Raw genomic sequence first — 27,552 nt, 5'->3', positions numbered from 1 at the left:
CCAAGGCGTTGTGGGGTTGGAAACTAATATGAGACATCTCTACTCTTATTCATCTGATCCCCATTTCAATAGTCATCCATTTAGTCCTGGCAGCCATCCGGAAGGGCAACGGAATGATTTCTGTTGATATGCAGAGCTTGTACGTGTACATCCCAATCTGTTCCAAGTAGAGGTAGTATCTGCACTTCGTCTTTACTAAGATACTGGTAAGTTCTCACCCATTCATTTCAGGCTGTCTTGAGGGCAAAAGATTTGACTTCTGTGTCTAGCCTCAGTGCTGGGCATTCCCAGTCAGTTGTGTACAAGGCGATGAAGATATATACAGTGGTCCCCCGTATTCGCGGCCCTCTTGATTTGAGACTGCCTTGACGGAGTTACGCATTTCCAACCTATGGTTGAAACTGCGTAGCGGGCAAGAGGGCTTTCGAACTGGGAGAATTATCTCCTAGTTTGAATCTAAATGTCTCAATTTTTCTCTTACTTGAACATCTTCCAATCTCTTACTTTCTTTCGCTCAGTTGCTCCCCCTAGCTGTCCTCCTTCTCTTCACTAAAACCTTCGTGCAGGTTAGGTAGGAGCTGGGTCTCTGAACTTAGGCTTTACCTTGATCCAAATGGCAGGGACTATAGCGGTTTGGTCCGCCGCTCGATATGTTTTGGACCCTGAGGATATTGATGTGACTCTACATCAATATTTATTGGGGCGGGACTACATGTGGGGACTTGCCTATGGAATCCGGGGAGGTATAGTCTCCACGGTAGGACTCTCGGCAATTTATCCGGATTGCCCTCTAAAATAACATGCGTGGGGATGATTGCATACTAGCTATGCCCTCGGTCCTATCAAGCGGGTTTTGCTTACACTTGAGCCAATCATGTTATGTTAGAGCCATCCCTTCGGGGTAGGGTAGGGAGTGGACATATGGGAGTTGGTCTCTGCTGTGTGTCTTTGGTGAGGGGGAAGTCTTTGAGAGGAGACCCAGTTTTTACCATGGCTTGCAGTTGGTTTCTCTGTAATTTCAAAAAAAAAAAAGGAAAAATGGAAATTGACTATGGAACTCAGTCCCCCGGAACATGTGACCCCATGACACTAGATAACCATCTGACCCTGGAAACGAACAAGGACACCCTTTTGGATACTTCAATCCAAAATATAGCAACCATGGAGCCTTTTACTAGGCCAAAAAGATTTATCAAAAGAAAATTCCAGCCTAGCCCTTCGCTAGCTTTATTTGAATCACTTTTTGGAAAAGACAGTTGGACAAGATTTTTGACAATAGAAAGTGAAAACAAGATTTCAAATTTAAAATTGGAAAATAAAATTATTTACTGACCAGATACCCAACAGAAAACATGAAATTTCGTCAAACGCAAACAAATACATGGATAGTGGAAACCACTACTAAAGCTCAATCAGAAAACTACTTACAAATTACGAACATAGATAACACAAAAATAAAAGTCACCAAGCATAATAAACTTAATAGTATTTGTGGTACAATAATCCTGCCAAATAATGATGACGAACTAATAGAAAAAAATATGTTAATGGACTCGCTCAAGAAAAGATATAAAAACATTGAAGATTGTGACATCTATGATATCCCAAGTAGGAAAAATTCAAAAATTAATATACAAATAGCTAAATTGAAATTTGAAGGAAATGAACTCCCTTTAACTATTAAAGTATTAGGGCAGACGAGAGAGATAAGACCATATATCCCTAAACCACTACAGTGCAATCATGTAATAAATTTGGCCATTCAAATAAAAATTGTAGAGAAGCTCCAAGATGTGCATGTTGTGGATCATACAACCACACAACAAAATGGGACTGTGAAAACCCAATTTGCATAAATTGTGGTCAGAATCACCACTCAAGATCGAAGGAATGCGCATATTACCTATACAATACTGAACTAAAAATCTTACAAGAAGGAGTGGAATGTCATAAGAGAAGCGAAGATAGACTAAAAGTAAGAGGTTTACAAGACCCAGCAAGGAAAAACACATATAAAGAGGTAGTAAATAAAGAAGCGCAAAACCAAATTCCTACAATATTGCACAGTATAAATCAGACTGAAAAATACTCATAATATTAATGGCCCAAAATTCAAGCTCGGAAGCTACAGAACATAATAAGCAACACAAATTTATATAATATATTACCAACACCAGAAATGCAAGAAGACCATGATGAATGTTGGAGGACAAGCAAAATACAAGAGCTAAGTCAAAAGACAAAAAAGACTACTTGAAACAACCCCACCCAAATCCAAGAAACAAATTAAACAATCAGTAAGACCCAAAATCTATATGGAAAAAAATGAATACCGAGTAGACAAAGTCAACGAAAATTGCTTGCAAACTAAAAATGAAAAAAGAGAAACCCAAATAAAAGAAAAAGTTAAAACATCAGATAAAATTGAAGAAAGTATTGAAATAGAACCCAAGATCAAAAGCCATTTAAATGCACCCCTAATAAAAAGAACACCTGAGACTCTTCAGCCAATAAAGAAAACAATAGCAGAAATACATCACCCACCCACCAAAAGAAGAACAAAGTACAGCAAAATTATACAACTTCAATAAAATTCAAAAGTTCAGGAAAACAATAAAGATATTAAAACAAAACCCAAAACCTTTTTAAAATTCTATTTTACAATGGAATATTAGAGGATACGTATCAAATAATGAAAACTTAAAATCATTAATTAGAGAATGTAATGCAAATATCATTTGCTTACAGGAAACTAAAATAGGTAACAATGTTATCAATGCTGGCATAAATTATAATGTGTGGAAATCAACACCAATTTTAAATGACAACAGCCAAGGAGGAACTGCAATCATAACGCATTCTTCAATCAAATGCCAACCTGTTAGGATTAACTCGGTAATACAGGCATGTGCAGTTCAAGTATTCCTGGAAAAAAAAAACTATGCACAATATACATGGAACCATCTTTAGAAAGTCGCTTAATAGATCATCTTGGAAATAATAGACCATTACAAGTGGAAGATTTAGTAAATCTAATAGAACATTACCAAGACCTTACCTATTAGTAGGTGACTTCAACGCCAAACATCCCATGTGGGGAAGTACATCATCTGACAGGAGAGGAAACACTGTCCTAGATTTTATAGATAACAAAAATTTGATTATTTTAAATGATGGTTCTCCAACAAGATTTGATGTTTATCATAATACCTCATCTGCAATAGACATCACTTTATGTTCCCCAGAAATTGCCACAGATTTCAGTTGGAAAGTAAATAATAATTTATTTGGGAGTGACCACTGGCCAATACAAATTGAGCTAAAAAATAATAATAATATAACATATATACCGAAGAGGAAAATGGAGGAAGCAAATTGGAATTTATATAAAGAGAAAACGGTGATTAACAAAAAAATATATGACTTTACAAACCACATAGATGCTTATGACATCTAATAAAAACAATAGATGATAAAGCAAATGAAACTATTCCAGTTACCTCAGGCAATCCGACTAGACCACTGGTACCCTGGTGGAATGAGGAATGTAAAGCAGCAAGGAAGATAACGAGGACATGCTTTAGAAGATATCTGAGACATAAATGTGATGCCAATAAAATTGCATATTTGAGAGCTAAACAAAGCAAGCAGAAAAGAATATTCAAGATAGCCAAAAGAAATTCATGGAAAAATATATTAATAATATAAATTCTAAAACTCAAGACAAAGAAATCTGGAAGAAAATAAATAAACTGCAGGGTAGATATCGGCCAGAACCATTACCTACATTAAAAGTAGAAAACAACTATATTTCAAACCCCAAACTAGTAGCAAATGAATTGGGTAAATGCTTCGCCAAAACATCTAGTATCTCGAACTATACAAAAAAATTCCAATTAAAATTCAAAAATTATGTCCCAATACCAATAAAATCTAATAATCAGGAAATCTATAATCTTCCTTTCACCATGGAAGAACTGGAAAATGTCCTGAAACTTGCAAGTCCAACAGCTCCAGGGGAAGACAACATAGATATGAAATGATAAAAATCTACCAGATGAAAGCAAAACCTTCTTATTAGAAATTTTAAATGAATTATGGCACTCTCACAGCATACCTAAAACCTGGAAAGAATCTTTAATCATACCAGGATTAAAACCAGGAAAAGACCCAGAGTCACCAAGCAGCCTATAGGAGGCCAATAGCCCTTACTAGTTGTCTAAGTAAGATATTTGAAAAAATGGTGAATAACAGATTAATATGGGTATTAGAAAATAACAGCTATTATCAAACAGACAGTTTGGATTCAGGAAAAATAAAAGTACCATAGATCCCCTCTTAATGATTACAAGGGAGATACAAAATGCAATGGTTGGTAAAAAACAAACAATAGGAGTATTTTTTGATTTAGAGAAGGCATATGATACCACCTGGAGGGGAGGGATTTTAAAAAAATTGATAGAATGGGGAATAGGAGGCAATTTATATGAATATATTAGGGAATTCCTATCTGAAAGATATATAAAAGTGAAAGGTGGGGGCAGAAATCTCTGAATCATTTATCCAGGAGGAAGGAATTCCCCAAGGCAGTGTACTAAGCGTGGCATTGTTTGCTATAGCAATAAATAGAGATAATTGAAATGATCCCACCAGGAGTCCAAGGATCCCTTTTTGTAGATGACTTCGTCATATATAGTAGTGGTGAAAAAGCACTGGACATAACCAACAGATTGCAAGCAGCCATAAATAGGATAAAAAAATGGGCCGATAACAAGGGTTTTAAATTTTCACCGCAAAAAACTAAAGCGATCAGATTTACAAGATCAAGAAAACAGGAATTAATTCCTACTTTATTCATAAAAAATGATATAATTGAATATGATGATGAGATAAAATTCCTTGGTGTAATACTTGATAAAAACTTACATATAAAGAACATATAGAAACAACTGGCGATAAAAGTAAGAAAATCCTTAAATATAATAAAAGTAATTGCGCATAATGACTGGGGTGCTGATAGAACCTCTCTGATAAAAGTATATAAGGCTATTTGTCTAAGTAAACTTGATTATGCGTGTCAAGTATATGGTAGTGCTTCTAAAACCCTATTAACAAAACTGGATGTCATACATAACATGGGTATTAGACTATGCACTGGAGCCTACAGAACTTCCCCCGTGGAAAGTCTGTATGTAGAAGCAGGAATAGATCCCCTGAAAGTACGAAGAGAAGAATTGGATTAAAATATATAGCTAAAATAAATAACCTTAATGATAAACCAAACACCAAATATATGAAGAACATAACAAATAATTATGACAATAAACCAAGAGCCTCTAAACCATTGGAAAATAGATTAAAAACCTGATATAGAACATCTAAAATTAGGAAACAAGTAGCATATCAAAAATAACCACTCCGAAAATACCTCCGTGGAGACATGCTAGAATAGAAATCTGTGAAAAAACATTTAATAAAAAGGTAACCGATGCACAATTAAAGAGTGAATTTCTGTCACACCAGGAAAAACATAAACGGGACATTAGTATTTATACAGATGGTTCCAAATCGAAGGAGGGTGTAGGCTATGCTGTAGTAACAAAAAATATAAAAATAAGGGAAAAAATTCCCAAAATATGCTCGATATTCACTGCAGAGATAAATGCTATATTAGAGGCTATAAAACACCTTTATGGTGGGGAAGGCAAACGATACCTTTGTAATATACACGGATTCTTACAGTGCTTTAGAAGCGCTAAGACAATACACAGTTTCTCATCCCGTAATTGAAGAAATAAGGGAGTGGATAGATATAATAGTAAAACGGAAATCTATAAATATAAAACTATGTTGGGTCCCTTCCCATGTGGGCATAAAGGGTAATGAAGAGGTGGATAAAGAAGCCAAAAAGTCAGTAAAAAAGGAGTCTATCAAAAAAATACAAATACCTTACAATGACATTAAAACAACAATAAATGAATACTGTCAATCAAAATGGGAAAAAGAATGGCTAGAATTGAATCATAAATTAAAGCATATTAAACCATCTGTAAAACCTTGGAATAGACAACAATGTCAAAGAAGGGAAGATGTCATATTAACAAGATTAAGAATAGGACACACATACTTAACACACAAATACTTGATGTTGCAAGGCGAGGAAAGACAGGCCCCTTACTGTGACCATTGTCGTACTCTGGTCACAGTCCGTCATCTGCTAATTGAATGTAATAAATTCGAAAGAAAACGAAGATCCAACAACATATATAACATACCACTTGAAGAACTATTGGGAGAAAATGCCCCGCTTCAAAACATAGTAAATTACCTCAAAGAAATAAACCTGCTTTATATGATATAACACGTCTTATAGTATCATAGTTATACAGTAAGCGCTGAATGGCCTTTGCTGCCCCAGTGCTTGGTGTTACACCTAAAATTTATAAAACCAACCAACCAACCCCGTATTCGCGGGGGATGCGTACCAGACCCCCCCTGTGAATAGTTAGAACCCACGAATGTTTAGAACCCCTATAAAAACGCTAAAAACAGCCTATTTTTGTTAGTTAAAACTCAAGAAAAACCCACTAAAAATGTTCATACTTGGTTTTTTAATAGTTTTATCACAAAAAGTGCATTTTATGATGAAATTGATAAAAAAAAAAAAAAAAACAGGAATTTGTGAGTATTTTTCATAGAAAAATACTGCGAATGTGTAAATTTTCCGCAAATAATGCGGGGAAACGTTCCCGAGAGAAATCCGCGAATGTGCGAATCCAGAGAATGCGAATACGGGGAGTCCACTGTACTCTCTTTTCATGCTTTTTTTCCAACTGAGAAATTGCTGTCGCTTCTTGGACACATGGCCTCTTTAGAGAAATTTATCAATATTGTCTATGAATGAAACAGTTCAGTTTTACCTCAAGAACTCAAGGGAGAGGTTTTGTTTTCTTTGATTCAGCATCAGTGGTAGTTCCTTTGGATCTTTCAGGTTCGCTTAATTGGTCAGGAGATCGGGGATTGGTCAAGACTGCCAGTGGGTCTGCCTCTGGACCTCAAGAACTCAGACCTAATGTTGTCCTCAGATGTGTTAGGGTCAGGTTGGGGAGCCATTCTGAGGAACATCAAAATGTCAAGGAGTTGGACTGTAGAGGTGAGCAAGATACAAACCTAGAGCTTTTGGCAGTTTAGAATTAACAGATTTGTTCAGGCTAGCAAAGACACTTCTGTGGACCAAGTCCAGGAACATTATTCTTCTACCACAGTCCATCCCACAGAGAAACTATGGTATCGCAGACCAGCTCAGTAGAAATGGCAAAATCTGACAGTGTGGAACCTTTGGGTTAGCCTGAAACATCAATCCATTTGCAACTACCCAAAAGGTAAAACTCCTAGTTTACTGCTCTCCATGGATCCTTAGGCATGGGCAGTCAAAGCTTTTCTTTGAGAGTGGTTAAATCTGAACCTTCATGCCTTTCCTTTTTGCAGTTTTAAGCAAAGTACTCAACAAGTTGTGGGTGTTGAAAAACTCATTGATGAAGTTGATGGCTTCTTGATGGCATAAATGGAATGGTTTCCCAAGCTACCTCTCTTGGTGGTGTACATTCCTCGCCTTCTATTCAGCAAAGATCTTTTCAGATACGTATTCTCGTCTGAGAAGATTCCATCAGTACCTCCACATGCTTCATCAGACCCTTGGTGACTGTCAACTGTTTCTTGCAAGTTCAAGGCTTTTCAAGAGCAGTGGGGAATCAATCCATAAGTCTAGATCTTCCACTGTTAGATTGTATCAACAATAGTAGAGCTTAGTGCATGTTCTGAGGGATATTAAGCTCTTGTACTGCTATAGATAATCTAATTAAGTTCACATGGTATCTCGGGTAAACAAAACAAACCTTTCTGTTCCAGCAATTAAGGGATATCGCTCTATGTTGTCTTCAGTTCTAATCTTTTAAGCTAGAAGCTCAAAAATCTTTAGTAGGGAAAGAAGTGGAAGTTTGTCTATGTCCAGTTAGAGCTCGGAAAATTACCTTAAACCTTTAAGAGGAGAAGGTAAACATTTACTTTTTGGTCTTAGGAGGCCAAACACTCCTATGTCAAAAGATGCTGTGTCCTTTGAATTATGTAGCTTAATTCAGTCAGGCAGCTTATCTTTTAATTTCCTCAAAACCTTTCATTAGAAAGCTTGGCAAAGCTTAGCCCAAGCTTTCTAATGAAAGGTTTTGGCAAAGCAGCTCATTGAAGGCATAACTCAGTAAGTTGCATTATTTGCAATATGTCAAAATTTTGTATACAGTAATACCTTGGGTTACGAATTTAATCCGTTCCAGAACCTGCTTCGTAACCTAAAAAATTCGTAACCCAAATGGATTTTCCCATAAGAATGTTATAAAAAGCAAATAATGCGTTCCACCCGACCATGAATAACCATTTCAATTCATATTTTTCCATTTATTTTTGTTCACTAAGGTTGAAAATTCGTGTAGGAATTACATAAAATTATAAAATTGAAGAATGAAATTAAATATAAACACTAGATTTAATATGCATGCACAGTAAAACCTGAACTTTACCTTTGGCGAGTGTGGCTGCTGGCTTGACGGAGACGGGAGGAGGGGAAGGGTGAGGAGGAGAGGGTTAGGGCTTGGGGGGGAAATCTCCCTCTGTGAACACTTCTGGAAGACTTTCTGGTTCTTTCTCTAGAGAGCACCGTTCACTATGATCACTAATTTTACGCTTACGCAACACTATGTTGTCTTTCACAATTTTGAAAAAATATTTTTCTATGAGCAAATTTTCTACAATCGTCGAGAATATAAGGCCGTTGTTTCGTCAATACTGTGACACCTTTTGATGCTTTACTGGCTTTAATTTCTTCCTTTTTCTTCAAAATAGTGCAGATCGTTGATTGCGACCGCTTGAAGAATGCTGCAATGTCTTTCACGCACTCGCCTTTATCATGCATTTGGATAATTTCCTTCTTCATTTCGACTGTAATCATCTCCTTCTTTCTTATGCTTTCCTTCTTGCTGCTTGCCTTCGTCATCTTGGGAGCCATTGTCTTTAGTATTTGGGTAATAGTAATGTATAAGCACTATTACGGAAACACAACATGTGCGCAAATCACTAAGCAAATTTGAGAGCGTATCACGGACAGATGCGTTCAATCTTACCGCCAGCGAGATATTGAAAGAGTTATGGTTTAAAAAGGGTCAAGGGATGCGTAGGAGGAAGTCACGTGACCCTCGTTAAGTTTTGGCCGAAAAAATGCGTTCGCAGATCCCACGCTCATCCGATGTAAACAAAGCAGGCGTTAAGTTTTGGCCGAAAAAAATGCGTTCGCAGATCCCACGCTCATCCGATGTAAACAAATCAGGCGGCCTCCCATGATGGAAATTCGCGCATTCGTATTCCAAGCGAAATTCGTATTCCAGAATGAGGTCGTCACTTCGTAAGTTAAAAAATTCGTATACTAATCGGTTCGTAACCCAAAGTATTACTGTAATAATTGCAAACCCCTTAGGCCTCAAATGGCAGTGTAGGCAATTTTCTCTTGGGCCAAATATGAGTCGTCTTCCTTTCTCTCCTTTTGTTAGGCTGTCAGAAAATCCCATTGTTGAGTTTGGGGAGCATGAAGGTAGACATTGGTGTATAGGAACATACCTTCAATATCTGTTGGTGGTTTTGTCTTTAGTTTTGGGCTGTTAGTTATAGGTTTTCAGCTACAGCACAGCGAGTCATTAGTAATCTGTGGGATAGAGAACTTTTTGACTGTATGGATCCCCAGCACAAGTCTCGCCATAAGAAACTTGCACCTTCTACTGATCCCCGGCTAGTACTTGCCAGGAAGGAGGATCACAAAAGTTAAAATGTTTAGAAGGTTTTACTCTTATTTAAAAGCTTTTAGTTTGCTTGGCCGAGCATATGTTTCTTCGGCTGAACTAACACACCATTCTTGTTAAATATGGGAGCCGGCTAACTTAACAGTAGGTTAAATTATGACCATTTATGTATTAAAACTAACTATTTGTTCCTACTGTTACAGTGGAAACCCACCCATCCTCCCTGCATCCTAGTGGGTGGTCAGGAAGAATTCTGACAAGAATATAAACATTCCAATACCACCTGGTTGGAAATGTGATTACAGACACTGTCTGGGTGAGCTAAGTATTATTCATTTGTAAGAATGCCAATTGCATGTGATGGCACTAAGATATAAGCTAACTTCAACAGTAGGTAAGTATCCAAATAATTATTTTATTACAATTTTCATTCTTTACATTTTTATATCTTAATTTTCCACTTCATATTTTTCAAAATATATTTATAGCAAGATATTGAGGTAAATAAAACAATTTTTTCATTGTTATTTTTACATTTGATTTTGAAAAAATTCTTTAACTTTTCTCAAATGATATTTACAACTCTTTTCATGTTATAGAGGCCACAATAAAGTGAAGAAGCATGCACATTTCACTCATCACCTTTCACCCAGCTGCATGCTACAATGTTGTCATTTTCCAAGATTTCACATTTACCATGTCTACCTGACAATTGAAACATCAGTTAAGCTTAATATACAAGGACAGTTTTTAACTCAACATTTTGACTTCTTAATTAACCCTTTCACTGTGCAATAAGGCTATATAAGAAAGTTTTATAAACAAAAATACAAAAAATATCAAAGTATACAGTAGTTATGTGCTGCAGGACACAAACTCATAATTGTGAGCTTTTGGCACTCAAAAGAAAGGCAGTTTTTCATGAAATCATACCTCGTTTAGTAATATTCAAAGCTACTCCCCATTTCTATTCCCTCATCACAATTATGTTGTAGCTTTTTATCCCCAAACCCCAGAAAGAAAAAAAAATTGCTCACTGACATAATGGAAAATACTGTTTGGAAGGACTGCAGTAAAAAGGCAGGATGTAGCATTCTACAATTGCAGCTTTATATAACCCACAATATGGAGTGGAAGTTTACAATGAAAGGGTTGTAAATCTTTCAACATTTTTGTTTTCATATTCATTTGAAAAATTTCCACTGTATTGAGTACATCTTTAATGACTCAAAGATTCAATCTCATCTCCCAATTAATTATCTTGAGTACAATTTCAGGCATACAGGAACATACAATTACAAAACAAGGGGCACATTAAGAACTACAGTTACTCCAGAAGCAGACAGACAGACATCAAGGAATGGCATGAATACTTTAGTAGCTTTATTAGGAGGAAGTCTGTTTTACCTTTAATCAATACAAAAATAAAATGCATTTGATACAACATTCAAAACCATCCCTTTCACACTTATGCAATTAAATACCTCATAAGTGTGCACTTACAACATACAATATTGAAACTGGCTTGGGTACATGAAAGCACCAACTACAACTCATAGATCATGAGTATTTGTATTTACCATACTTTGTGTGTTTCATATGAAGTACTTGAAACATTTCCTGATACTGTATTGTAGTACATAAATGTGACAGTGTTATAAAGGAAACTCAACATTCACATTGAGGCAACAGTGAGATTATGGAATATATGGCAGATAATTGTTTTGTGTATTTGCAAAATACCATACCGTACTCACGTTCAATAGGATAAATTGTAAAAGACATGAGCTGTTAAATACTTATTTGAGTACAGTCTTGAGGTTGCAAACAATGAACAGCTCTACTCGAGACTCCACGTAGTTCATTGTGAGGGTTACTTTCTTTATGAAAATCCTCATATATTATGCTCTTTGAGACTTCCCTTTACAGGAGACTTGGTGATTATCTATTTAGAGAATAGTTGAATTAGAGAGCATTAAAGATAGGAATTATCAGTTTATAAAATGTATGGTAAGTAAAATATTTTTGTTACCCATTGCAATGTACTTAAAATAATTCAGACTTGTAAGAACTGTGTGAAATGAAAAACTGATAAAGAGTATTGAAAGAAGATAACCTTACAATTATTGTACAGTTCACAAAAAAAGCACAGGGAAAATTAACTATTCAAAATGTAGTTCCTTTAGATGAGGTACTTCTTCATTAGGCATTGCAAGGACATTATAGTATTCTATAAAATATGTAGTCTTAAAAAATTAACCAAACTCTGTCCAGTGTAAAATTTCCTTATCTAAGCATATCAATTTAATTTTTATTTTTTAAATAATAGGAACTAACTTATGATAGGTTGGGAGTCATACTACACAAAGTAGATGTTATAATCTTTCTTATATCATATCAGTACTCCATGCCACTGACATTTCTGAAATCTTTTGGTAGGCATATATGTAACATGACAGAGTTCCAAGAAATGATATACTGTATGCATAGAGAATCTAATGAGTAGTTATTTCCAAACAGAAGCTTCTGCTGCTGCTGAAAATGGTATAAATGGAAGCAGTATACGTAATTATTACCAAAATGAAATCGCCCAACTTTCCTGAAAGTTCCGTGTAAGTTAACTTTTCACTTAGTTGAAAAAGCAGTAGATATACTATATATAAGTTTTTTATAAATATTAGTGAAGGCCAAATGTGTGCTAAAACTATGCTGGGTGACTGGAAGGTATTTATCAAAATTAATTTAACCAGGCCACTGGTTAATTTTTATAAAACTATAATAGAATAGATTGGAAATACCTAATAAATGTTTAATTTGCCCCTTTTCCTGTGGTCGTGTGATGTCACTATTGATTCTTTATGCAGCTATATAAAATAATCTTTAATTATATACTTTAGATAGTCAGGTTGATAGCATTCAAAACTGTCTACTTTCCTATACTATTTGCATAGTTGGAAGAATGCTACAGTTGGTTATATAGTAATAGAATACTATTGTGGTAGCACATTTTTAAGTTAGCAGTAGTTGCATATTCCATTCCCAAATCTTTAGTCGGTGTTAAAGCCTTAGTTCCGTGTTCATGTTAAGTCTTCAGGGTAAATTTCCTTACCTTGAGAGCATGCTCAGGCACATTTTATGCTAGGATATATTTAAATATTTATTTTAGCTTCCAACTATTCAGGTATTCACATGTTATTCATTAGGCTTGTACCTACTTTTTTTCTCCTTTTTTTTTCCTTCAAACATTAGCATTCTATTCTGCAGAAGCTTTCTTCTGAAGTATGTAGCTGCACGGTGTGTTCCACAAGTGTACTTGACCAAGACTCATTTAGGAGAAAGTGCTTAGCTTTGGAGGATGTTAGTGTCAACAATGACAGGGACAACTATTCACATGTTTTTTCACACTAAAAATTTGGATGTCAGAAGTACATATTTCTCCGTGGCATAAAACAACAGATGGACCATAAATGCAGAAGTACTAAAGTGAATCATACAATAAAAGTGGATTATAGGACGCTTGGTAAGTAACAAGTTTGTTTATTTGTAGCAGAAGTATCCCTAGCTATTCTATTGAAGTGCTGTATTTATATCAGTTTTTCCATGTAATTTATACAATATTCATACAATAAAAAATAATGTAATGTCTGAACTTTACATATTTAGTCACTACCCCCACAGTTCTTCCTGGCATATTTTAATGAAATTTGTGGAAGTCTTTTCATTTCTTGATCAAGTTTCCCATATTAGTCATCTTACAGTGAAGCAGGTTTCTGGCAGAGTATTGCTTTTCTAAGTTCAAGCTATGTAATGAAATTGATCTTTTATTTTATGTTGGGATTTTTTTTATTAAAAAATAGTAATAATGGAATCATTATGGTGTTGCATTTATTTGCATAACTTACTCTGAAATAATATGGTAGGACATTTTTAAGCCAACTCCACTCCTGTCAGCAGCCAAACTAATGTAACCTATTTTCATTATTTTTGAGATTGTGTCATTTATCACTGCAGAAGCAACTGGAATTTATAGTGTCATTTATGATCTCAGTCTTTAGTTATAACAAAGCAAAACAGTTTTCATATTCTTCCTTATGACTGAAAGAAACTGAACTTATATTTGACGGTTGCTGTAGACATTTGGAAATCAGACAAGAACTGCTTACATGGTGTGTAATTTTATATCAAACAGTGATACCTCTGATTACATGACTTTCTGCTGCACGAGTGTGTTGGTACTTTAAGCAGTTTTATGGAGTATAAAATGTTTTTACCTTAATCACTGTGTCACACGTTACTTAATGATGATGGTTTGCGATGAATATTTTTAGATCAGATTTAGAGTGCTTTGCAGTTTTTTTTAATAAGAAGCTCACCAATTTAACTAGAATGTTTACCGTTAAACCATACTCTGACATTCATCCAATCTGGCAAAATTTTTTCCAACTGTTGTCCTTTGATTTCCAAATGGATATGCATTTAATTTTGCCCGTCATTTTTTTTTTTTTTTTTGTCTTACCACTTGAGCTACCATTTAAATCCAATGTTTGGATCATATTCATGTATGAAGGCTAAATTTTCTCCCACATGTGAGACTAAGATATCCCCTCATGATATCAACAAGATCAGTGGTTCTCTTATTTTTTGGACCATGCACCCTTTCACCATATGTCAGAATATCATTCCCCCCCTTTCCAAAAGTTTCTGCCTCAAAAAGTGCATTTCCAAATAATATGCAACAAAATACTAAAAAAAACACACAAGCTAGTGGAGAAAAAGCCTGTGACCTCTCAGTAGTGCAGACCAAACACACTGCAGTTTGCATAGTCCTAGAGCCAGTTTGAGCCTGCTAGTCTGTGATCAACCCCCCCCCCCCCCAAAAAAAAAAAAAAAAAATAAAAAAAAAATAAAACCTGAAATTCCTCTCTGGCTGAGAACCACTGAACTAGATGTTTTAGAGCAAGAGAAACTACTGTCTGCGCAAAGGCCTTCCAGAAAATGGGAGAATTTTGCTAGGCTACCAGTCAGTGACTCCAAACATTGCTTGTTATCATGAATGTTGTTTTTAAAAACCTACTAGGCAGCCTAAATCTCATAAGTACTGTAACTCCTGTAATACAGTAAATTTAGCCAAATTAAAATCAACCCACTAGGTAGCTGCCTATAAGTTAATTAAAAATAGCCAAAGTCTCATAAGTACAGTAATTCCTGTAATACAGTAAATTTAACCCAATTAAAAATAGTCTCATAAGTACTGTAATTCCTGTAATACAGTTTATTTAACCTTTTGTTTTTTCTAACATCCACTCATCTTCATTAAATCTGACAATTGGTAACTATTTTTTCAGTGTTACTTTATTTTCAGATGTATAGTTCAGACTTTTGTATAGCTTCTTTTAGTTTGAATTAAAAAAAAGGGGTCTCTCTATTTATACAATTAGGCATGTGTACTGAGTATGTTAAGAACGAACTTTGACACTATTATGTTGGCAAAAAACAAACTTCAAAAAAGATGATCATGGGTAACTTACTAAGAAAGTTGACCAAAACTCAAGTTTGAAATTGTAAATAATGTGTGTGCACATACATGTGCTTCCAAGTCGCATGGGCTCTACTAAAAATTATGCCAGGACAGTACAAAAGAAATGCTAAGGCTCAAATTATACTATATAAATATATAAAACACTCATCAGAACTATGATTTTCAGCTGAAGAGGTCAGGTTAAAATACTTTTTATAACCAGCTAACTGACCTGTATGACAGAATCTGAAATTAAAACTGAAATGACAATCAAATTCCACATTTTAAAAGGAAACCATCTTCTAAGGGGTTTAATTGTTTGTGTTTAGTCATACGATTCCTGGAAGCTGGGGTAATATTCAGCAGAATCTTATTATCCAGTAGATGATTGTTCAGAAAATGTGACTGTTCACTCCCAAGCTGAAGTTATTGAGTTGTTGGATTTGAAATGGATATTGTGTTTTAATAAAACAGTGTTAGTAGTGTATTATAGTGAGTACTGGTGGAACTTAATGTTAATGACAAGTATTTTTTTACAGTTAACCAACACAACAATACAAAGAACTGAAATTGAAATGGAAAGCCATTTTGTTATGTGTTTGAGGTTTCAGAATTGGTTTAGTCTCCAGGAATCCAAATACTATAGTGCAGTTGGGTTTCACTGCATATAATGTGAATTATTATTATGTATTATTATTATATATATGATAATGCTCGTGAGCTTCATTACAAGACTAATTACATGAAATTTGTCCAATGTTTGTACGTACTTGAAACACTGAACAGAGGTAAACCTCCTGTATACATAATTTAATGTACTAGAAATATACGGTGTGTAGTGAGATTTTTGAACAAGACAGAAACACAGTTTTTCTCTATGCGGTAATAATATTGTTATATGATTCCAGAGTCAAAAAATGTCCCTGTAAGCAAATAATATATAAATTAGGTGAAGGATAAATAACTTGGCTGATAAATTAATACTACTTATTTTTTTTCCTAACACATTCTTGCATAAGTTTATCCAAGTATAGGGTTAGACGATGAAAAAGGTTCTCTTCACTGCTTTTTATACTTTGTCTTAAATTTCCATTGCAATTAGGTCTTTGTTTATGTCCTTTTCCCACAAATTTCTAGGGCTGCTTTGCTGATATTTATCCTGCTACTTCAAAATCTACTACTACTGTTCATTAACTACTGCTCCCCCTTTGTCTCAAACCAGGTCAATCTTGGAGATCTCCAGCTGTTGGACACTATACATCTCTATAACCTTCTTATTTGTAATATGATCTTCCCACTAAATTCCAGCCAGGAATCATAGAACTTTCCAGTCACAACTAACTGGATGTAAACAAAAGAAAACAAATCCTTATACATGAAAACAATACTGCTATAAAAAAGAGAAAAAGTTATTGCTCTATAGATGTGTCATTTCAGTTTCACTTCAATGTGGTTGCATTTGCTTTCTCACTGTCCAAAAATCCCAACTGTTTTATGGCAGTTAACATTAAGTAGAGACATGCTGAACCTATACTCAGTTTAAAATTTTTCACATATGTATGCATACACAAGAAAACTATTTAACATAAAATTTTACTCTGTGCTATTAGTACTCCCAACCATAGAAAATATGATAAAAAATCTTAAAGAATTCTTATTGATTTAGGGTGATCAACCTTGTCTCCATTGCCTGGGCAGCATGATCAGAGTCAACCATGAAGAGTTACATCACATTCATGATATGTTTCTATATATCCTAACACTTCCAAGTCTTGTTCCTTGGAAAAACTGCATTCAAACATTGAATGCACTTACACCAGTAGTATACAAAAATATCAACTTCATTTGATGCAGTAGACAAGAGTGTCCTTGGCGACGGAAAATCATGCTGTGAACAAACTGTGTGTGTTTTGTATAAACATCAAATTAAATAATATAATATGTTAAACTAATCCTCGAGAAATTGTTTCTACTAAATTATACCCGACAAGCAATTATGTAAAGTCTGAATTTCTCTCTTTACATAATACTAAGGCTTTTTAAATGAGCAAACTTTTTCAAGCTGCACATCATAATTCACTGGTAGAGAATTGTTTCTTGTGAAAATTCTTTCCCCTTGCCATTGTTTCATTTATATGGCAACTGTACTATAATGATATAAAAATAAAACCGGGATATGCTACATATGGTTGACTTCACCATAAAATATCACATAACAACCCTGCTCTACTGCACCCAAAAAAAGATGACTGATTTTGCATCACCACTATATAGTATGGCTCTTCTAAAGAGCAAAAGATTTTCTGGGTTACAGTGGCAAAAGAAAAAAAGTTACATTATTTACATTAAAAAAATTAACAATTTTTCTTTACATATTCACAAAGTAGCAAAATGTTTGTGTAAAAAAGAAGTCCCACTTTACCCAGATACCAATGTTTAATTAAAAAAAAATTCTAGATGCATATCTTGGATAATGCAAGTCACTCTAATGGCACAGCTTTTTCAAGATTATGATAACAATTAAATTAAAATATGAGTAATTTCAGTAAAATGTATGGACTTGCATTTACTAAGATAAGTCCTTCATTACACTGCAGCCTAAAAATCATTACATAAAAATTTATACAATCCTAAAGATAAGCTTTCGTTAGCTCCCTATTTTTTCTATTTGTCTATATTTCTTTCTCTGCATAGAGACTTTGTCCTTGAAAAGAACAGGGTCCAGACGTAAGTTAGAATGGCGTAGTGGCATATGGCCCATCACAGAAGTAAAAGTATTTAGGCAAACACTTCGCTGATGGAAGTGACTAGGTTCAGTCCAAATCCACCTGAAATCATAATTTTTTTTAGTAGTGTAAAAAACTGGAATAAATAAATCTATAATCACGTGAATATGGTTGCCAAAGTTTTTACAGATATTCCAGATAAACAACATAGTGTAAATTTAAGTTCATTACAAGTGGGGGAAAAAAAAGATTAAACTTACTTTGCTTCAGAGGCATTATCTTTGTAATGTTTGCGCTGAGTGAGCTTAATTGGTGGACGACGAGTAATTGCAGCGACAAGGAAATTCATGAGTATATCATCACAATTATTAGTTGTCTTCACTGTGGACAGCAGACCTGACGCTGACTGGTAAGTGTAGACATGTTGCCAATATCGATGGTACACTGCTGCTCCTGTCAGCACTAATGAGTAAAAATTTGTCCATCGACTTGTGTAACTCCAGCCCGCCTGAAAAAAAGTTAACAATAATATCTAGCGGACTGAAATGAATCGACCAGCAAAAAACCTTTCGCTTCTCCAGAACTGACAAGTTCAAAACTACTACAATGAGTAGTACTTTTCAATTACAGCTGTGAATATTGTTGTGGATGAATTTACAAAATGTGCTGAATGCTACCATCATCATCATAAAACTCCACTTGTGTTTAATAAAAGTACACCTGCATTGATCAGTGTAAGAATAATGTAAGTTCTCAATACGTATTTGCAAGGATTTCATTCAATTGTTTACAAAAATGATAAAATTGTTACTGTACCAATATATTTTTCAATCTAGCATTATCATACAACAAACGAGGTAATTCATACCTGAAGGAAGCATAAGACTGAAGTCTTTAATGGGTGAAAGTTAATTTTTGTCTGAATTGTGACTTTTATAATACATATTGTATAAGAATTATAATTAATTTATTTAGCAGCAGACAATTCAATTTTTATTGAAGTCTAAACTGGTTTAAAGCTATTAATAAAGTGGTACCTCTTACCCAGCACAAGATGTCTCTATATTGAGATAACACTGTCTTAGCATACAGTGCTTGCCTGCACTTCTTTGCTATATTTGTAGAGGGAAACAAAAGTTTGTCCACAATGGAAGTCCTTTAACAAAATCTGTAGATAAATTCACACAGCCCACCTAGTTTTGCTGTTATTGTCAGATTAAAGGAAGAAGGGGGTCTTCGAAAAATGTCTGAAAGACAGGAGACTGGAAAAGAGATCAGGAAATTGAAAATCGAAGTAATTGAAACTAAGCTCATTACGATGGAAGAAGAGCAATAGATAAGGGCTAGTCTGGAAAGTAGGCATGGTGTTGGGGGAGATTTTTGGAATACCACTGACTAAACCACAAGATCTGTTACTCAGACAAGAAGGCTGGGGGAGGATTATGTTGGGGGAGGGGAGGGGGGAGTCTAGGTCTTTGAAGAGGTAGGACAGTTCTGTTATCCTAATGACTAATTGGGCTGTGAGGTTGGAAGTAAGAGGTGGACATGAAAAGGAAATAGCTGGAAGTAAGAGGGTGAACCTAAAAAGAACATAGCAAGTCTCAAAAAAGTGCAATAACATTCGATGGATTATTGGCAATGTGTGTGTAAATTTACACTTGTGTCAGACTTTTATTACTGTAAATACCAAACATGGATAGTAAAAATTAAATGGAAGAGAAACTGATAAGGCGTGACAACAAATGACCAAGCTTTGTGGCAGGATTGAATGATGATAGTGCCACAGAGCTCTTTGGAAGGGCTAGCAATCACATGATTAAGATGTGAGAAATATGTGGATAAATAAGAATGAGGAAACAAGTCTTTGAAGTGTGACTGGCATGCTTTTTCTATGAACTGAAATATATATATATAAAACACCAGGTACCCTCAAACAATGCTGGACTTCTGACAAGTTATGCTAAACAAATGAAGAGCCATCTACTGGCCATGTGAAATATTTCAGATCCCACAGATACACAAAAACTAATCAAAGAGAAGCATTTTATCAAGAGAACCGGAACATTCACACCAGCATTGTTATCATCCTTTCCAGGTGACTGTATAGCCACAAAATGTGTAAAGATGAAGCTACTCTGTGCTAGAGTTATGGGAGGGAAGGCTGGCATGTTTTGGCACTGAGTGAGAACAACGGAGTAAGGGCAGTATGGGGAGGGAAAAGGTCAAATGCATCTGGGGATCAGGGTTGGAAGCAAGAGTGATGAGTATGCTTTTGGAAGAGTTTGAACTGGTGCTTTGCTAGGTTTTGATGAGTGTGAAAGGGTACTTACACTAGCAGATAGATATCAAGGAGAGGGGAACCAGGTGACCCCTTTTAAATCCGCCATTGTCATTATGCCAAGGAGAAAAAATAGCCTATAAGGATGGTAACAATGAGAGGAATCTTGGTTTTGCACTCGCTAGCCTTATGCCTATTGATTAGGCAGTTATTTTCACTGCTTTGTCCTTTTTTAGAAAACAGTTTTATTACATATTAGTCAAATTTAGTTTTCCTTTAACAATTCTCTCTCTCAAAGTATTGTTCCGAAGCCTTAGAATAAAAAGAAATTATTTTGCCAGCCTTTTCTGTCATTAGTTTATTTACCAGATGCTTTCTAATATTGATTAACTTACCTGTAATGATATCATTATAATATTATAATAATTAAACGGGGGTGTAATAGGCTGCCACAGTGTTTGTCTGTATAGAATAGTACTGTACGCTGGACGCCACATTTCTACAATTCCCTCTCCTGTCATGTTTACTTGAGGAACTATGTCTGCACAACAATCTCTTTCCCTATCCTCTACCTTTGATCTATATCTGCTGGTGCAGCTACCCTTTCCTATTCATCAAACCCAGAAAGGCAAAGATTCAACCTCTTCCAAAAGCTCATTCATCACTCTCTTCCAATTCTGATGCTCGTACACTTGCGATTAAAACTATTCTCTTCTCTAGTGTTCACTCTTACCCATAGACTCCTCAAGCTGATACATTTGTACTCTTTCACTCATCCCCAGCCCTCTGGTCTCCTCACCTCTCAACTAGCTCAGACACATTTAACCTTTTCCCTCCCTATTCCTGCACATACTGTCCTTACTACATTTTTCTAACTCGGTGCTGAAACATCGCAGCCTTCCTCCCTAAAGATACCATGGAGCTGAATGGCAATTCATTTTTGTTATTTTGGGCCTCTTCAAAAATGTTAATAAACAAACTAAAAAATGAAAAGAAGAGTACCTTTGCATCGTCCCAATGATGAGAACGAGCCGGGTATCCAACAATACGGTCAGGGAATGTTCGCCACACTATAAAGGCAAAATCTAATTCGTCAGTAGTGAGAGATACATCCTCGTCCAGCGAGAACACTGCATCAGTGGTGATCTGTGAGTGAGGAAAATGACGAGCAGATATCGAGCGATCAGCTGGTACTATGACATTCACAGGAACACTACCTCCCGGAAGACGGTTCTCGGTGAGTGCTGCTTGGTTACTTGTCCATACTACAACAATCTGTAATAAATAAAATCATTGAACATAAGCTGCTTTCCATTCAAATAATAAAATTATATGCCTTAAAATCTCAGGAACAACTATTTCTTGAATTTACTCTGCTAACTTTGGAATACTGAAAGGTAGGTATATAGTACTAGTCTGTGCCATAAAAAAGAAAAAAATTTCAACCACCTACCATAACAATAGTAATATTTAACATCCATTCAACCCTATCACCAATTATTTTGTGTTCTTTATATGTAAATTTATCAATTTTTTTGTGTCGGTTCCACACACTCACACTCAACAGATATTTGTCATTTTTCAGTAGATTGAATGGAATGGTTTGGAAGAAAACAAAAATATATACAGTTTGGAAACAATTTAAAATAAGCCTTTATGTTCAATATATAAAAAGTTTTCGTTTTTACCTACTCTTCAATACTCCATTACAGGCTTTTTACCTACTCTTCAATACTCCATTACAGGCGTATGAACAAAGTGTAAAATAGGGAGTGGGAGTAATCATAAACAAGGCAACCTCCTTCTAGCAAAGTGTCTCATCTCATCCGTCAAACCCTTCTTCGGAACTCAAGTCTGTTGACCTGAGGTGTTTGGAAGATTCTTACTAGAAGGACAGCCACACTACACAACACTTTTTAAGTCATATGGCTCTCTCCTGGTTAGTTAGTTGATCCAGATTAATTCAAGATCTTTGAGTTGGGAAGAATTATGTATGAAGTATTTTTCTAATACTTTAAATTATGGAGGTTTGAGTGACTGAAGGCCAATTACGGAGTTGCCTCCTCGGCCCTAGCGATATCTTACTTTTATATTTCATTCATTCCCTCTGGTCTCTTGCCACATACCTGCCCTTATGTTTGCGTAGCTCCTACTTTCTAAAAAAAATAATAATAAAAAAATTTCAGATAAGTTCTATGGAAGTCTAATAATGTGACTGTTTCATAATAGTGATAGCATGCCAAGTGTGTTTGGAGACTTAAAAAACCCAACAACTATTAATATCCATACTCTGAAAGGTCCATTTTCTTTGTAAGTTACAATTCTATCTCCCCCTTGGGCATAATTTTTCATGAAAATCTGCATATAAATTTTTGAGTAATCCAAGTGACAAACAGACAGACTACAAAACCTGGAGAAAACAAATTACCAGGCAGAGATGATGATGAAAATAACAATAGTAATGAAGGATTAAAGCCATATCATTTCTTAGAAAGCACTGCTAGCAACAAATATTTCAGAGATTATACTAGCACAATGGAAAGTTCAACAAACTCACTAGAAACAGATTAACAATAAACTCACAAGAAATAGATTAACAATATGATTTACATGCAGTCACAAAAATTGAACTGGAAAAACTCTTCCTTCCCAAGGTAACTAAGGAGCAATATACTTTTCAAAAAGGTACCTCCTGTAAAATTTGTGTGCAGTTCCACAAATTGGTTTCTTGTTTCACTTCATGATCGTACTTGCTATGTTATTTTAATATATCCTTAAAGAATCCTAAGCATTTCTACGGCTGCTCTGTGAATTCTTGAACACATTCATGTGTAAATTTTCAATCGGAATAAAATGATGTTCTGCTGTTAACACAAAATATTTAAATAACATAAAAGCTTATTACTTAATATAGTTTATTTCAAGACTAAACAAACTTGGTTAACACTGAGCTGTATTTATTTCACCTGATTTCTTAAGTTTACACTATATCTTTCCGTAAATAAATCAGCATTACCATTGAAAATGTGTAAGTGAGGTTACCTTTTCGACAAATTTGCTCCGTGCAATATTTTTGACTAGTTTGTATAATGGAGTAGTGTGTATTGGTCCGCTGCCACCATGACTGACTGAAATCACTGCTGTATACCTGCAGAATAAAATCATAAAATGAGCTTTTTCAACATAAGCATCACATTCCTACAATGAAAATATGACTAATAATAATTTCCCAATTTATACTGTAGTACTTGATTTAAAAAACCACTAACAGCCACTTCAGGAACTTACAAAAAAGCCTCACTAACAGCATGCTGACCTTTAACAAACCCTGTGATCCCCACAACCTTGCAAAAATTTAGGCCTATGTTTCAAAATGCCATTTCTCATTCAACCCAACATTTTCAAGGGTTCCCTGTCAATCTTTCATGGTTCCAAAATGTTCATACTTCACTAATCCACTCAGTCCCAGTCTAACCAATGACCCTCCCATCCTGGAATAATACACAATTTCTCATCTCATTTTAATATATACAGTATATTCAGTTTAGTATCTCAGTTTTATTAATTCATTCCTCCTTATTCCAAATTATCTCACAGGTAATATATCTTACCAACAACTACAGTTTTCTGCACATTAAACCACTATGTTCATTTCCATGAAAGAGACTTGGCTTGTTTCTCTTGAAATGTTCCATATTTCAAAAAAAAAACTCTTCAGCTGGTCCACAACTGGAAAGCTCCGGCTTCCTTCCTTGATATTTATTTTCCTCTGATTTACCTCTTCACTTGTCATAACATCATTCATAATATTACGTCTCAAATGACTGTACAGATCAATCACTTCCACTTATCCACCATTTTACCGAATGAACATTCATAAAACCAGCTTTCAAGTTTCAGTGTACTCTACTAACATTACCCTAGTAGCATTCACTTTCAACTTTTTCCATTGAAAACACTTTCAAACTGTTTCCAATCACTGAAACTTTTTCAAACTATTCCTGACAAACAAAGCTATATTGCAAACATGATCCATCCACTCCCTGTTCCATGTACAACAACTATTTTTCGTTTTCACAAAACTGTACCTAGCTTTGACACCCTCCCAAACTTGCGTCATTACTCCTCAAAATATAAAGCCATACAGGGAGAATGAACAGAAATTAGTAAGCCTCACTTGAATATGTTTAGCTAATTTACACTTAAAAACATACATACTCTTAAAATAATTTTCACTACATTGTAAAGTTGTAAAGTATGCAATCTCTCTCTCTCTCTCTCTCTCTCTCTCTCTCTCTCTCTCTCTCTCTCTCTCTCTCTCTCTCTCTCTCTCTCTCTCTCTCTCTCTCTCTCTCTCTCTCTCTCCACTGTTACATATGAATCAATGAAGAGTACCACATGACCTGCCAAGCTCTGGGGATTGCAGTATGGTTTCAAAGGGATCTTTTATATGGTGTCTATGGTTTCATTCATTTGTGGTATAATACAGAGTGGATAGTAATGCCTTAATTACCATAAATGAATGCTTAAATTTTTAACATTCATTAGCCTTAATTTACAACAGCTATATTTAGTGCCAGGTTAAAAGGGTAGGGATGTCTTTGGTCTGATGAAAATTCAGGCTGTACTTCTTAGGGAAAAAAAAAAATATCAATTGAAGGATCAGCCTGGTATAACATAGCATACTAAACTTATAAAACAATGTACCTGGAGGATGGTGGGGCACCGAGGGAAGTCAAATAGAAGGGGTAATGTGGTAAGAAGTCTGAAAAGGTATAGTTAATGGCTAAAGCTCCCGGACTGGAGTTCCACACCGCCAAAGGACGCGCCCTGTGTCGACGAATCCGGTCGGCTACGATCTGAAACGAATAAAAGGTGATTAAAAATCACGTCTCTTACACATATGCCAACACGTTACAGAGACGAAGATATCTTAATTAATGCATGATTTTGAACGCCATAATCAATAGATTTTTATTACCTTTTCAAGTAAAAAATACAAAACAGAATAAAAACATTTGCTCTCCTTCACAAGAATACCACACTATAATAATTTTAAATGCTGAAAGAGATATTGTACTAATTATTTTCTTGAAACTGAATGTTTAAAACTAGACAGACAAATCCAAAATAAGAATACCAAACAAAGATGAGCTTAAAAACAAAGGTGAAGTAACACTGTCAACACCTAAACTTTATTTCCTTTTTTTAACATAAAATAAAATATCGCTACTAATAACGATTTATTGAAAGAGAACAATGTCCTATTATTTATATACAAGAAATGGCACGAGGTGAATGGGGTGGGGACGTGACCAGCTCCCCCTCCCCCCCTTAAATCCGCCACTGTTTGCACTTAGATATAGAGTGATATATGCGACCTACCTCCAGAGTGGAATGGACAATCTTCTGAATGGATGAGAAGTACTGGTTCCACATGAGCTGAGTCTGCTGTCTCATGTGGAGCATCTGAGAGGCGTTGATTGATCGGACGATTTCAGGAACCTGGAAAGGAATACAGTTACTTTTAGTCTTTCTAACTGATGATCAAGAAATGCTAGTTAAAAATCTCTCTCGCGCAACATCCTTGGCAAAACAGTCCCTTAAAAACATATAAATCAAAAGTGGCATTAATAATAAAGGTCGCATGATATTTAGACCAATTCTTAAAAAAATACAAAAAATATATATTACCACTATATATTCACATCAACCTTGCATCTGATGTCTAGGACATCCCTTACGACGCTCATGATTGGCTGTTGATAAGCGAATCACCGGGCTGAAAACTGTCTCTCGAGAGAGTTCACATATAGGCAGGAAGTATGTTTCACCTCTCCTGAGGGATACTGGTGAAAGACATATCCCTCAGGAGAGATTGAGCATACATCCTCCCTATGTGAACTCTTAAGAGACAGAGTTTCCAGCCTTGTGATTGGCTTATCAAAGCCAATCAGGAGCGTCGTAAGTGACGGGCCTAGACATCATATGCACGGTTGATGAGAATCTACTTTAGTACAAAATAACAAATTACGGCAAAAGGTATGAAACATATCTACAAGGTGGCTCAGAAAATAAACGGCAGACTTCAATGCCAGCAAATTATAAATATATAGTCGTGTAAACACCTTTTCACAGCACATAAGTGGCATACGCTACCTTACAACTTCTTACGAAATACAGTAGTAGTTTTTTTTTTTCGCTTATTACCCTCGAATCATTGACACAGCACAAAAAGAGGGACGTAGTTATTAGAGTGGGAGAAATAAATATGTCTGCGGATATGGTGTCTGTGTGTGTGTAAAAATAAGAGCGAGGAACAAGGGTTGAAAGAGAAGGAAATGTGGAGGTGCTGTGTGGTAAATATGTCACCTCATAAAAAACGGTCGGCCAATATATGATATGTCAGTTTCGACAGGTGAGATTGGAACGCGATATAGGGTGTTTCCACGGTGTAAGATATACCACATTTTGCTGACAGAGAGAGAGAGAGAAAGAGGGGGGCGGAGATTCAGAATCTTCTATAATTTTTCTATATATTTCAGTTCTATCCCTATGCTTATTAAAGCAGATATTCAGCCGTCAAATGAATATATCAGCTGTTACGGAAGAGCACTGTGGGTAACTTGCAATAATTTCAGTGTACAAAGTATATGCTTTGAAATGTAAAGTAAATAAACAAATGAAAAGAAAAAATGAATAAACTATTATGAAATAAGAAACTCGAAATAAGTAAAACCGAGAAATTTTTTTTACCGTAAAATGCAGTTTCAATAAAGAAGAAAAAAAACTTTTCAAATGCTAGAAGGGTTTTGCCTTTGGTAACATATAATTAACTCGACGAATTCAAAACTAAGATTAACACTGGACTTCCACTCTTGAAGTTGTATGAGAAGCCTGACTTCCCCCTTCTCCCCCACCCCGGCCCCACAAAAGACGAGCCACCGGACTTCTACAGAAAATAATAATAATAACAATAAATTCACAGATAATGATGAAAATGGATCTAAATTAAAATAATTTCCCGCTGGAGGCAAAGTTATCTATATTTAAGTTAACTTTTAATTTTTTCTATATAAAAGGTTTCTAACAGTCTTAGCTCACTTTCAAACCGAGCTTTATCATAAAATACTGAAATCTTAGGGATTAATGAGGAGGCTTACTTAAGAGGTATAAGCGTCCTGGAAT

The 27,552-nt window shown here is 35.3% G+C and overlaps 1 protein-coding gene across 1 annotated transcript in view; it reads right to left on the bottom strand.

Moving 5' to 3' along the window:
- Positions 1-10,345: 10,345 nt before the first annotated feature.
- LOC135194969 (exostosin-1-like) overlaps positions 10,346-27,552 on the bottom strand; it is a 562,148-nt gene continuing 544,941 nt past the window's right edge. The window contains exons 3-8 of the mRNA XM_064221213.1: positions 25,750-25,869; positions 25,072-25,223; positions 23,407-23,512; positions 21,367-21,639; positions 18,347-18,594; positions 10,346-18,188 (exon numbers count right to left, since the gene is read on the bottom strand). Of these exons, the coding sequence (XP_064077283.1) occupies positions 18,008-18,188; positions 18,347-18,594; positions 21,367-21,639; positions 23,407-23,512; positions 25,072-25,223; positions 25,750-25,869 (1,080 nt within the window). The 3' untranslated portion in view covers positions 10,346-18,007. The remainder of the gene's footprint in view (positions 18,189-18,346; positions 18,595-21,366; positions 21,640-23,406; positions 23,513-25,071; positions 25,224-25,749; positions 25,870-27,552) is intronic.

This window comes from Macrobrachium nipponense, chromosome 15, assembly GCF_015104395.2.
Source record: "Macrobrachium nipponense isolate FS-2020 chromosome 15, ASM1510439v2, whole genome shotgun sequence".
NCBI classification, from domain to species: domain Eukaryota; kingdom Metazoa; phylum Arthropoda; class Malacostraca; order Decapoda; family Palaemonidae; genus Macrobrachium; species Macrobrachium nipponense.
Note: the sequence above shows the minus strand (reverse complement) of the source record. Positions and strands in the feature narration are given on the sequence as shown.